Source organism: Camarhynchus parvulus, chromosome 10 (assembly GCF_901933205.1).
Source record: "Camarhynchus parvulus chromosome 10, STF_HiC, whole genome shotgun sequence".
Taxonomy (NCBI): Eukaryota; Metazoa; Chordata; class Aves; order Passeriformes; family Thraupidae; genus Camarhynchus; species Camarhynchus parvulus.
In genome coordinates this window covers 6,260,695-6,273,028 of record NC_044580.1, presented here as the reverse complement: position 1 = coordinate 6,273,028, position 12,334 = coordinate 6,260,695, and the positions used below count along the sequence as shown (strand labels likewise).

The 12,334-nt window shown below is 42.8% G+C and overlaps 1 protein-coding gene across 1 annotated transcript in view; it reads left to right on the top strand.

Moving 5' to 3' along the window:
- Positions 1-2,767: 2,767 nt before the first annotated feature.
- LOC115907634 (neuronal acetylcholine receptor subunit alpha-7) overlaps positions 2,768-12,334 on the top strand; it is a 38,754-nt gene continuing 29,187 nt past the window's right edge. The window contains exons 1-2 of the mRNA XM_030955630.1: positions 2,768-2,995; positions 4,084-4,223. Coding sequence (XP_030811490.1) covers positions 2,941-2,995; positions 4,084-4,223 — 195 coding nt within the window. The 5' untranslated portion in view covers positions 2,768-2,940. The remainder of the gene's footprint in view (positions 2,996-4,083; positions 4,224-12,334) is intronic.

Here is a 12,334-nt window from a genome sequence, read left to right as displayed (position 1 = left end):
GAAGCAATAGACAGCACACTGGTACTAGATCCACACTATTAGCACACACATTTTCTATGCCTGACCTTGATATATGTGACCTGATCTGTGCATAATGTTGTGTCCTTGAGCAATTGGTTATTCACAAACAGACAGACACACAATTGGCTGTTTCTAATCATGCCCCATGTAGGTGAGAAACAAACAGACATTAAGGGCTTGTTTATTTTCTGGCAAACACCCAGCTGTGTTGGGAAGGTGTGCTGGGAGACCCACAATGGTTTCTAGGGCCTGTAACTGTAGAGTGAACTCACATTCATCATTGTGTCTAAGAAGTTATGGTGTAGGGAGAGGAAATAGCTGTCTCCAAATCACCTGGCTGTCCAGCAGAGAGAAAAGAATCAAAGCTGAGAGAAGAGTGGGTATTGCCTCCAGTGGGCCCCGCAGGCAAAGAAAGCCTCTGCTGGCCACAGACTGCACCGCTTGCTTTTAAGTTCTGGGCATCAAATTCTACAGAGATAATCAGTGCCATAAATAAAGGCTTTTAGAGGACTTCAGTAAATTTTTTTAAACCTTTCTTTGCTAGTATCTGCACTATATCTATAAATGTTTGTGAAATTAACTTTTATTAGCCAGGATGTCTACAGAAAGCAGATAAGACTTTTTCCTGCCATTTGTGTGCATTCACAGCAGAATCTCTGACTTAAAAGGTAAAACCTTTAGTAAGAATGTACCTGATTGAACAGAGTTTAACCAAGGAATTGAGGTGCTGATTGCTATTAAAGAATATCAAAAGAATTCCTGAAGTGCCTGTAAATTTCAATCTGCTAACATCAGATGAAAACAAGACTGCCGCAAACCATATAAATCAAGATTTACAAAAGAAGTAGTTAAAAATTATTTCCTCACTTATACTACAGAAATTTGGGGTTTCAGCATCTTCATCCCCTGAAGATTTTACCTTTTGAGACCTTGGGCTGTGCATGGTGTTAACCCTGTGTTTATCATGGAGAGGTGAAGCAGCTGTCAACAAAGCCAAGTGTAAAGCAAAAAAATGAGCCAACAGTAGAGGTCAGCCATGAACTATAGATTTCCTCTCCAAATTTCTTGCCTGAACAATTCATGCTGTTTACTGAACACCCAAAAATATCTGGGGCACCTGTGCCAAAACAGCAGTGAATAACAGTTGAAGAGGAAAAGAAAACGAGTCCTTTCCAAAATGAGACAAGGCAAAAATCCAGATACTAAGAGCACTGCCACAGGAAGGCTGAATGAATAATAACACTTGTTTTTTCTGCGAATGACACAGAGCTCCCCTAGCAGCTTGCTCTTGTCTGCTGGCTGGTCCAAAAAGTCAATATCTTATGGAAAAAAAACCCAACCAAAACCCAAGAAACCACCAGCTATTACTTGGCTTTTGGAGAGTTAGCTTTACCACTTGCTGGTTTCTACTACCCCTTGGTAAAGTTGCCTGGCATGTTGGCTCCTTTGAAAAGGGGAAGTTTCAGTCCTGCTGTATGTGACAGCTGGAACACATGATGTGCCGATTGCTGAACTATTCAGGTTGCCCCAAGACGCATCTGCTTTTGTGCTCAACATTTAAAAATACTTAAACAGTAGCTACATAAATTAGGTCAGTGCTTAAGCTGAAACAGATAACCTGGATTTTTAAAGCTGAAAATTAACATGGGCTAAATAAACTGCTGTTTGATGGTCATTTGAAAACCAAGCACTTAGTTAGCCCTTGCAAATGACAACTTTCTTCAATATCATTCTTTTTTAAGTGCAGCTGCCTAGGACATTCATTTAATGTAGCAACTGGATTTGAAGGGCAGGGATTTGGGCTGAAAGAAATAACCCATCCTTGATGTCAAAATCGCACTTAGAGCTGCAGATGGGAACCAGACAATCAACAAAATGCACTGAATTTTCTAGGCCTCTTTCCAACTGTGGTGCATTATACCTGTATCAGGCAGGAGCTGAGCCACCATTTTACTGTCATGTGTTTGTCAAGCACTAAATGCAATGTCCCTTGGCCAAGGCTTTTTCCCCATATCTAGACAAAACATCCAGCACCTGAACCCCCAGCCCTGCACCTCTGCTGGGGATTTAACAGCCATGTGTGCAACATCATTGTGGCCATTGCTCTTCATCCCTAGATGTGACCTAAGCCAAGCTGCTGAGGCCGGCAAGGACTGGCCCTGCCCTGGTCCATGCCCTGGCTGCCTTCTCCTTCCGCTGCCCTCCTCACCCCCAGCAGGGGTTATCCTGCTCAGGGCACTCTGCTGCCCTTTGAACTAATTCACCTCTCCCAGAACAGCAGCAGCCACTGCCGATGGTGAAGGAGGATGACCTGTGCCGAGGAGGGCCGGGGAGCGGTGTGGGGCTCGGCAGTGGCTGATGGCCTTTGGCTTTTGGGGCAGTGCAGGCAGTGCGCGCTCCCCGGGGCAGTCGGGCCGGCTCCCCTCCCCTGCTCTCCCGTCCCCGAGCAGCCGTGGCTCCCCGCGGTGCCGCTGCGGGCTCGGGGAGGGCAGCGGGCGCGGGCGGGCGCGGCTGCCCGCCAGGGGAGGGGGCCGCCCCCGCTCTCGGCTCTATAATGCCGGGGCCCCCTCGCCCAGCCGCGCCGCATCGCTCCGGCTGCCGCAGCAGCCTGAGAGCGGCTCCGCTCCCTCCCCTCCGGCCCGGAGACGCTCGAGGATTAGGGAAGGGAGGGAAATCCATCAGGCGAGAGGCAGGTCGGGGAGGCGGGCCGTCAGCATCCCTCCGCTCCGCCCGGGCCGGCGGCGCCGTAGGGCGAGCTCCGGTGCGGGCGCAGGAAGGGGCCGAGCTGCCGGAGGTGCCCGGGGCGCCGGCGGCTCCCAGCGGCCCGGATCCGCGGCTGGAGGCTGGCGGGGCTCGGCGGCGGGAGAAGCCGCCGCTGCTGTCGGTGTGTCGGTCGCTCGCAGCGCCGGCTCTCCCGGGATGGGCCTCCAGGAGCTGGCGGTGTGGCTGCTGGCGGCGGCGGGGCTCGTGCGCGGTGAGTGGGCGCCGGCCCCGCGGGCAGTGCCGGGAGCCGCGGCGGGGCGGGTGGGTCGGGGCAGCCCCAGGTGCTCCCGGCACGGCGGCTCTCCGGCCCCGGCCGGCCCCTTCTGCCCTCTGCCAGCCTCGGGGGCTCGTCCCCGTCCCGGGCCGCACTGAGGGCTGACCAGCGCTGGGACCTGCCGGGAAGGGACGCGGGAGAAGGGCGGTGGGGATGGGGGACCGAACTCTGTCAAGGGACTTAAATGGTGCATGTCCCAGGGCAGGGGCTGCGGCTTTTTGCGGGGCGAGTTGAGGACGAGAAAATCGAGAAGAAGGAGGGCGGTCTGGAGCGGGACAGGGAGGTCTCACGTCCAGAGAACCTGTTCTACCCTGTCGCACATTCCCTTTCACTCGAAAACTGCCTCTGTCCCTGGTCTACTCCTGCTCCTTCTCTCCACAGAAAGACGGCAGAATAAGCATCCTCCCTGGATTTGAAGTGTAAAAAGGACAGAAATCCCCAAATATTAGCATGTATATTAATGTGTTGTCTATCATCTCTGCCAGGAACACCGTACCCCACTTCATTTATAATTGCATGAACAGACAACAAAGCAGAGTGTACTTGCCCCAAAGAGTTCTCTGTCTGAAGCAGCCCCAGAGCAGTGCTCAGTCTAACCTGTGGCCATTTTTCTCCCATTGTCTTGCTGATGCCTTCTACTGTATTTCTGTTCTGCTTTTCTGGTTATAGCTATGCCAGGACAGGTGTCAAATCACAGCTACTGTATTTCCTCTTCATCACTTCTTGCTGCTGGACCAAAGGGTGTATACATTGAGAAAGCACCACGAGCATTTAGAATGTATCACTCCTGGCCAGCCAAGAAATGATGAAAGAGGTAATTCCCCCTTATAGGCTGGGATGAACATTTGTGATTACAATTTTGTTGTAGTAGCTAATGAACTATTTTAAACACAGTGGCATTTTTTCTGGAAATGCAGCAGGTGTAATATTAGATACATAATATCTGATAGGAGTGAAAAAGCATGCCTGAGCTTTTTTCTGATGTAAAATCCTTATTATTTATCTTTTTATTCCTGTGCCCAAAGAATCTCTGCAAGGAGAGTTCCAAAGGAAGCTTTACAAGGAGCTGCTGAAAAATTACAATCCATTGGAGCGACCGGTCGCAAATGATTCCCAGCCACTCACTGTCTATTTCACTCTCAGCCTCATGCAGATCATGGACGTGGTAAGTCTGTAACCTTCTAGGAAACTGTTTTAAAGGGTGGATTTTCCCTTCCTAGAAGGGACATTTGAGATAGTAAAGGAAGATTACAAGAAATTGGAAAGCACAAGTAATTCAAGACACAATGCAAAATTTTGTCTGCATCTTTAAAGAATTAAACTAAGTAGTACAATTTACCTATTTCTTAGATCTCTTGTCAGAAATTCCCAATATTTTTAGCAGTAGAAAATATTTCAAGGGGAGCTCAAAATGCACACTTTGCCTTTAAAATATTTAACTGTCCTTAGAACCAACAAGCAGTATAGTCTGGGAGGGATTTGCAAAACCAAAGTTCTTGATTTCTGGTGGTCACTTAAGAGCTGCCTATTTTGGAAGATGGAGGGGAGAGGAAATCCCAGCCAAAATCCAAGTTGTGCTATTTCCTTTGGTATCTATACAAGATTGCTACATTCTATATGCTTAAATAGCTACTGTATTTACAACCACACTTGACTGGTATATCAATAGGTATTCCTGTGCTGTACTTGTACAATGCACTGCAGGAGTTCAAATATGACTAATTTAAGCTTCACTCTGTCACAGTGGCACAGAGATGCAACTCAGCATATAAGTGGGTTTACAGTATTTATCTTTACTGAATTCAACTAGCTATGACAACTAATAAGGAAGTTAAAGTCTTTAAAATGTACTTAACGTCAAAATTCCATTATCTTCCCATCAGATGCCTAAAGTTCAAGACACAGAGTTAATTTCTTCTGGAGCTGTCAAATTTAATTAAAACCCATACAAAATGAAAATATCCACAGATCACTAGCCAGTCTGAGTGTGGCTGGCAGTCTTGACTAATATGATTCAAAAGGGAGCTTTTGACCCTATGTGCCTGTCAAGAACCACCCTTCACAGTCAGTCAGAAACCTTAGGTATTTTAACTGGCTGTTTAGTTACAGCTCATTCTGCTTGCCATAAAACTCACTGCATTTCTTTCTCTGAGATCTGGGATTGACAACCAAAGAAAGAAATCAACCATGAAGTAAATTAAGCTTCATGCTATAAAACAAATGAGTTTTCTTCATTGTCAACAAGAAGCAAATGCTGGTGGGAATGACAGCTACTTGCAATAACAATTACTGGTTTAACAAGCTAGAAACAAAACATGTCACCATCACACTTTCCTGTAGTTTATATATTCACTTTAATGACTTCTCAGCTGATAGCCACTGAGTGTAATTGGGAGTTAGACCTCTCCAGAGCCAATCCATCAAATCCCTGCCAGAACAGATTGAGCCAGGCTGGATCCTGGTTGCTGCTATTCCTTAGGTGAAGTCTCTTCCATTCCACTCTGACTTTGCTGACAGGAAAAGGGAGATGGTGTATGAAATATTTTCTAAATACAATGGATGTCTCCTACCTTGTATTTCTAGTTTTAACCTGCCCTATTAAAAATAGAAATTTTCTACCCCATGGTTTTAGATATGTTTTTCTTTTGATGGTATTGCACATTAATATGCATGTTAGTATCAGCAGTACATAATGAGGGATCTGTAAGTGCCAATTGCCCCAGCTTAGTGGAGTTCACTAGAAAATAGAATAAATTAATTGTCTAATGAGAATGCAAGCTGGCATAGTAAATTACACAAAATGTTTGTAAGTGGGGAAGAAAAGCAGGGGCAGCATGAGAAAAATGCAGTTTGTGGATGTATTACTGAAGAGGAGAACTAAGACACTAAGGGAGTGTTTAGGGAAGAAGTGGGAGTACATGGTAGGCCTGAGATACAGCAAAAGAATTCAGAAGAGAGGTGGAATTTAGATGGAAGAGGATGGAATCCAAAATGGAAAGTAAGAGGTTTGAAAAAGTGGACTTCAAAAGGAAAAATCTTAAAGAGACAAAGACTACAGCATACCTTAGAGGAAAGAGAGGAAGAGGGGCTAATGGATGGTCATAGCTTCAGCACAATGGCAGTAAAAATAAAGAATAGGATGTAGATAAGCTATTAATTTTTCTCTGCTTCTCACCTCATGGAAATCCCTCAATCTGCACATAAAACTGGTCTTTGGCTTCTGTTTGTCTGGTATTTTTTTCAGTGCTGGCATGGAATCTTAACCTAATTTAGGCTTAGGAAAATTTCCAGCATATACAGTTTTGAAAAAGAGATTATTGAAATATACTGATACGATATAATTTCCACAGAGAAAAAAATTACAGCCACCACATTTTGAAACACTGTATGGAGGTAAATACCTTCTAATAGTGTTGTTTTCTCTTGTAACATCCATCTCAATAATAGTATCAGAGGAGAACATTCAGCCACTGCCTAGGGAACACTAGGAATAGACACAGCAGCAGTGCTTTTCCTACTCTGCTATATCTCATACAGAACAGTGAATGGCATAGAAAAACAAATGCAGTGAGCATGAGGGTGTGAGGTTTGTGCCTAGCCTAGCATTTTGACATTTTACATTTATCTATATCAACTGTAAGTTAATACAATTCAGAGAAAGTATCAGAGGGTATTTCATCCCCAAAAGTCTGAAGATGAAACCTTAGAAATTAAGTGGTCACACATTTATATTGCAAATGACTGCTCTGAGACACAAGCATGAAGAATGGGAATACACCGAGGTATAGAGTGATAGTTCAAACACAATTTTTACTGCTATCTAAATGAGTAGAAAAATCACAATCTTATTTTAGTTTGGATAGGGCCTCTAGAGGTCATCTTGTCCACTTCCCTACTGCAAAGATGTCTTAAATGGATCATGTTACTCAGGACTGTGTCCAGTCAAATGCTGACCACTTTGACCGCCTTCCTGGCTCCTGTCCAGGAGTTTCCACAACCTTCCTGGGCAGTCAGTATTCCACTACCATCATGGTAGATTTTTCCTAACATCTAAGCATAACTTCCTATTTTTCAACTTGGGAACAGTACAAAACAATTCTAGAAAAAATTAGACATCTTTCTTTCAGGAAAATAATAATAAAAGATACTTTTGGTAAAGTATCCCAGATTTCTTGACCATTTGCAGCAAGGTGTGTATATTTCTGAATAACATAGCAGAAAGCTAGAGAATGAAATCTTGGTAAACCCACATGTCAGAACTCTTTCTTTGAGTGGCTGTCAATGGTTCACTCTCAATATATAAGGTTTTCAGCTTTCTGGCTGGAATTTAGAATTTTTACCAGCTTTCCATATGGAACTTGGGGCAGCAATCTGGCAGTGTCCTGAGCTGATCTCAGCCTTTGCTGCTGAAGAAATCTGAGTTCTGGGCTCATGCTCCCACAGCTTTGGCTTTCACCACTGCCTCTCTGAGTGAGAGTTACCTTATCCTTTTTTGAGGGATTAGTTCTCTACATGACCTGTAGAGAACCTTTGGGTTTAGATTAGTTTAAACTGCTCACAAAACTGCCTGTGGTGGTTCTTCACTTAACATGTCATATGTTTCAAAAAACAAAAGTGAGCTCTATCTGTGATTCAAATTGCAAAACTTGGGAGAATACTGGATCAATACCACCTTAACTTGTGACTTCTTCAACAAGACTCATGGTGACAAACATTTTGGTGGGTATGAGTGTGACCATTTTGGTCTACTTTGATCATAAATTAGTTTATTTTTTAGAATCAACATTTAATAATTTATTTAAGAAAGCTGAATTAAGCTACTTATCTACATGAATATTCAAATTCTTGCTTATGTTGCATAACACTACTTAGGAATCTTTCATGGTTCTTGAAGATGCTTGCTGGCTAATGAAATAATTTACAACACAACAGTTTTTGCTTATTTTCCAGTTTCTCCTGTTCACTTTTCAAAAAATTTCTAGTTAAGGGAAAGAGAAGCACTGAATAGTTGTTTGTATGTAGTAAGCAGCAGCAGAACCTCAAGGGAGATCCTGTTCCTTTAGGCTGTTCAACTCACTTGTGCAGACCAAAGGATAAATGAAAGCATGCAAACTTTTTTACATTTATCTGAACTTAGTCAAAGTTTGCTTATCCTACATTGCCCTTGGTTACTTGCATGACTTAGTTTTATATATTCAAGGGCTTTTGTCCTTGTTTTGTGTTACCCAGTGAAGTGATCCAGCTGACTACAATGACTTACATACAAGGCTTTGCAAAGCCTCTGAATAAGGACCTGCAATTCAGTATTTGCAATCCAATACCCCAGACCCACTGGGCAAGACAGTAATGTCAAATATCTTTAAATTTTGAAAAGAAAATTATGCTGTCATTCAAAGAAGCATAACAGCTTCTGTAAAGAAACAGACTATAAAACAAACATCTTGTCGGCCAAAAAAGGGGAAATAAAGAAGAAAAAAGAGAAATTTAAATCTGGAAAACTAATAAAAACAACCAAATCAAGAGGCTCATTGAAAAATGGTGCTAATGAAGTTCTTAAACTGTTTATCAGACCTCAGCAGCCTCTTTGCAAACAATGGCTGTGGCAGAAGCTCATCAGATCTGCATTATTCTTTTAATTTTAGCATTCATTAGAAAATATCTCTCTGAGCTTCATTTTCTTCTCAGTATGCTGCTTGAACTTTTTTCCCACCATGTTAAAGGGAGAAACTGTTTGCACTTTCCTCTCGCAACCATTTCCATTCCACCATAATTTATTCTTGAGAGTTTAGAAAACTGGAAATGTGCTGGGATATGCCTTCTGATATTTTTAGTTAATTTAATAGCATGAAAGTTACTGGATTATAACAGAAAACAAAGTATTCTGCTTTTCCTGGAAATCGGAAGAACAGATCAGACAAGAGTCTAAAATATTCTTATAATTGCTCTACTTTAACAAGCACACAACACCTCTCCTTACCCTATTGTGGTGAGATATATTAATATGCTAAGAGAAACTGCAACCTTATTTCTGTGATATTTGTCCATCTTTCCTGTGATTTTAAAGATCTCCTGGATTCTTCTGTCAGCATTTTACTTAGTCTTCTCAAACAGTGTTTAGGTCTGGAAAGATATTTTAAACACAGGAGGATGTGTAGGATGGAATGGGAAGCAATGAATGTACACTAATTAAAGGCAGTTTGCAGGAAGGAAAAAAGGACTGACTAAAGGCTATTAAAAACCCTCCTGATAATAGTTCACTTGAGGACATTAGAGATGTCCATTGTATGTGAAAAGTAGAACTTATATTCTGCTTTCTGGTTCCACAGGAGAGATGTTTGGAACTTTTTTGTAATACAAATCAGCTGGGGTTTTTCTGTTTGTGAGGGTTTTCTTTCTAGTATGAGTAAAGTGAAGCAGTTTCTCAGACATTTTTCTTATTCTTTGTGAGATAAATAATCAGTTTGAATAATAAAAATTCAGTACCTCATATTTTGTTTTCTAACTGCATTGGTATGGATGCCCCATTAACTTAAAAAGTGACTAAACATCTACTTATGTGTCAGTTGTGATGAAAAGGGCTTGTAACCTTCCTGTGAAAAGCATGGCTAAGGTGCTAGGAAACAGATTCCTCTGTGACACTGCTGTAGAGCACAGGGACCACCACATAAAGCCTTCACATTTTACACAGGGCCTCTTACTAGAACAACAGAACCTGCAAAGTCACATCATCTTGTAATTAGTAGTCCTCAGTAATCAGCTAATGAAACAAAATTACAGTGCAAGATGCAATTCCTGGGAGTCAGATCTGGATAATACTTGGTCTTATAAAAAGCTTTTCATTTACAGAAGTTTGGGACTGAAATGAATATACTCCTTGTAATATTGGTTGTTAATATACCCCTTGTAATAAAAAAGTTGTTCCTTTTTGCAAAAAGACTGTCATGTTGAAGTACAAGATGACAGAGGATGTCGCTATTTGATACACAAGTTCACATGTTTCATTTTCACCAATATGGATCAGCTTGTTATGATCTGTGGCAATTTGCTTGGAAAGATAGAAAGACCCGTATTTCTTCAGAAATGTTCTTGTCCTTGGCTAGTGGAGGATCTGGCTCCCTGCAGTACCAGTGCTAGTTAATCCTTGACTAGTGGAGGATCTGGCTCCCTGCAGTACCAGTGCTAGCTGAGCATTCCCAGCCCTGGGGCTGCTGGGTGCTTTCCCTGCTGCTGCTTTGCTGGGAGAACCACGGGCTGTCCCAGCCCAGGAGCAGCCCTGGGTGCACAGTTTGGTCTCTGCTCCCACAGAGCAGTTACCTGCTCCACAAACCTGCTGCTCCTTGGGAAAGCCCCTTCTGCTCTGCACAGAACCAGGGGAGCTGCCTTGGTTGCTCCTGGGTTTGGTTTGCCTCTGACTGCAGTGTCACCATGCACGAGAAGGGAGTTCAAATGCAGGTGGCTGCCCCTGCTGAACACATTTCTTTTCTGGGAAGGCTTCTGGAAGTGCTGTGGGAGGATGCTGTGGGCTGGGTGAATTATGTGGGGAAAAGCAACTCCCAAGTAACCATCATGGCCCCAGCCCCACTGCTGTGGTGTGATCTGTGTGGGTCTGTAAGTTGGCAGGAATGTGCTGCAGCAAGTTTGGGGATGATGGCAAGGGAAGGCAGGAAATGCTGCTAAAGCTATGTGGTATTTCTGTTCCTGTCCTGTCTCTGCTCAGGGCTGCATTCTCAGTGCCCTGTAGATACAGTGCCTGCTTTTCTCTCAGCAAAGCACACCCTATCAAAAGTTTCCAGTCATTTACAAATCTAATATTGCTGACAGCAGTTGAACAAAGTATTGTCAATGGACTGGAAGCAAACAATTCTGTATCTCTGAGCAGCATATTAACATAAATACATTCAAATGTTAATTACTTCAAATGTTAATTACTTCAAATTTAGATGATACAGATGTGAAGTCTTCAGTTTGTCCTGAACTCTTCACCATATTCAGTAGCCTAAATAGACTACTAAACAATCCAACTGTTCCTAATCTAAATATATATGTGAGTTACAAAAATGGAAAAGAAAGAAAGGAAGAAAGAAAGAAAGATCTCACAATGGGTAGGCAGCGGGGAACCTATTTATACAAGCACTCATGTAGAAAAATAAATCTTTTAAAATACACTTAGAATTTTAATTACTTAAATAATTTACTTTAATCTGTTAACCAATTTATTTTTAATTTATTCAAAATTAAAAGATTTATTTTCCAAGAATAACCAGAAGTAGCCTGAAGTAAATGTCTATTCAGATTTAACCTTCACTTGTGCTTGTATTTTTATGCCTGTTACTGCAACTAGAATTTGATTTGTAAAAAGGAAAGGCTAGTAACCCTGGCTTCAACAACAGCTAACTGTGAAGCACTAAGAGCATGGCATGAAGCCATGTGCTGCTCATTGGCAGCAAGATAAGAATATGATATTCATCCAGTTCATCTCTCCCAAATCTTCTGGTAGTGATGTGAGGCCACATTTGCATGGTTTATAATCCTGTCTCCGCATTCCCTGTGTGGTCCTCATAAAAAACTCCCCTGAAGGGAAGATGATCAATGACCCTGTGCAGACGTGGGGGACCCAGGCACACGTTTAATCACACAGCACTGCTACTTTGCACTTTTATTGGCTTGTTTTCTGTGTTCAGTCAGAAGTGTTTGCACATTTCTGTGCTCAGCATCCCCTTAATTACTCTCTGTAACTACACAGGTGTGCTGGTTTAGGGTTTGAGAGGAAGGCAGGAAGGAAGGAATGAAGCCTCTTACCCACCATCTCCAAAACTACTAAATGCAACAATGAGGACAGAAAAAGTAATGAGCGCTGACAGAGCTCAAGAAATTCAGATGAGCATTTTTATGGATTTTGGAGTGCTCACTCCATCTCTGTCCCCACAGACAGAAATAATCTTTTCACAGAGGAGAATTTGCTCTTTTGTGCTGTGGAAAAAGCAGCCTGAAGGACCATGTAGGTGTTCTGACATTTCAGTCATGACGCTTGTTGCATTTGTGAAGAAACAGAGCTACAGCTGATTTCCATCAAAGTATTCCTCTCAGCTAAGCTCAGTTCTCAGTGCCTCTGTAAGTGATTCTCTACAGGCATACCAGAGAAGTGGGGACAGTATGGATTTTCATGGAAAGCAGGAAAGGAAGACCCTTAAGAGGACTCTCAAATGTGTCCATCAGAGGATGGGAAAGGAATAACTGGAACCTCTGCAATGTGACTCATCTTCTTGAGTTATTGAG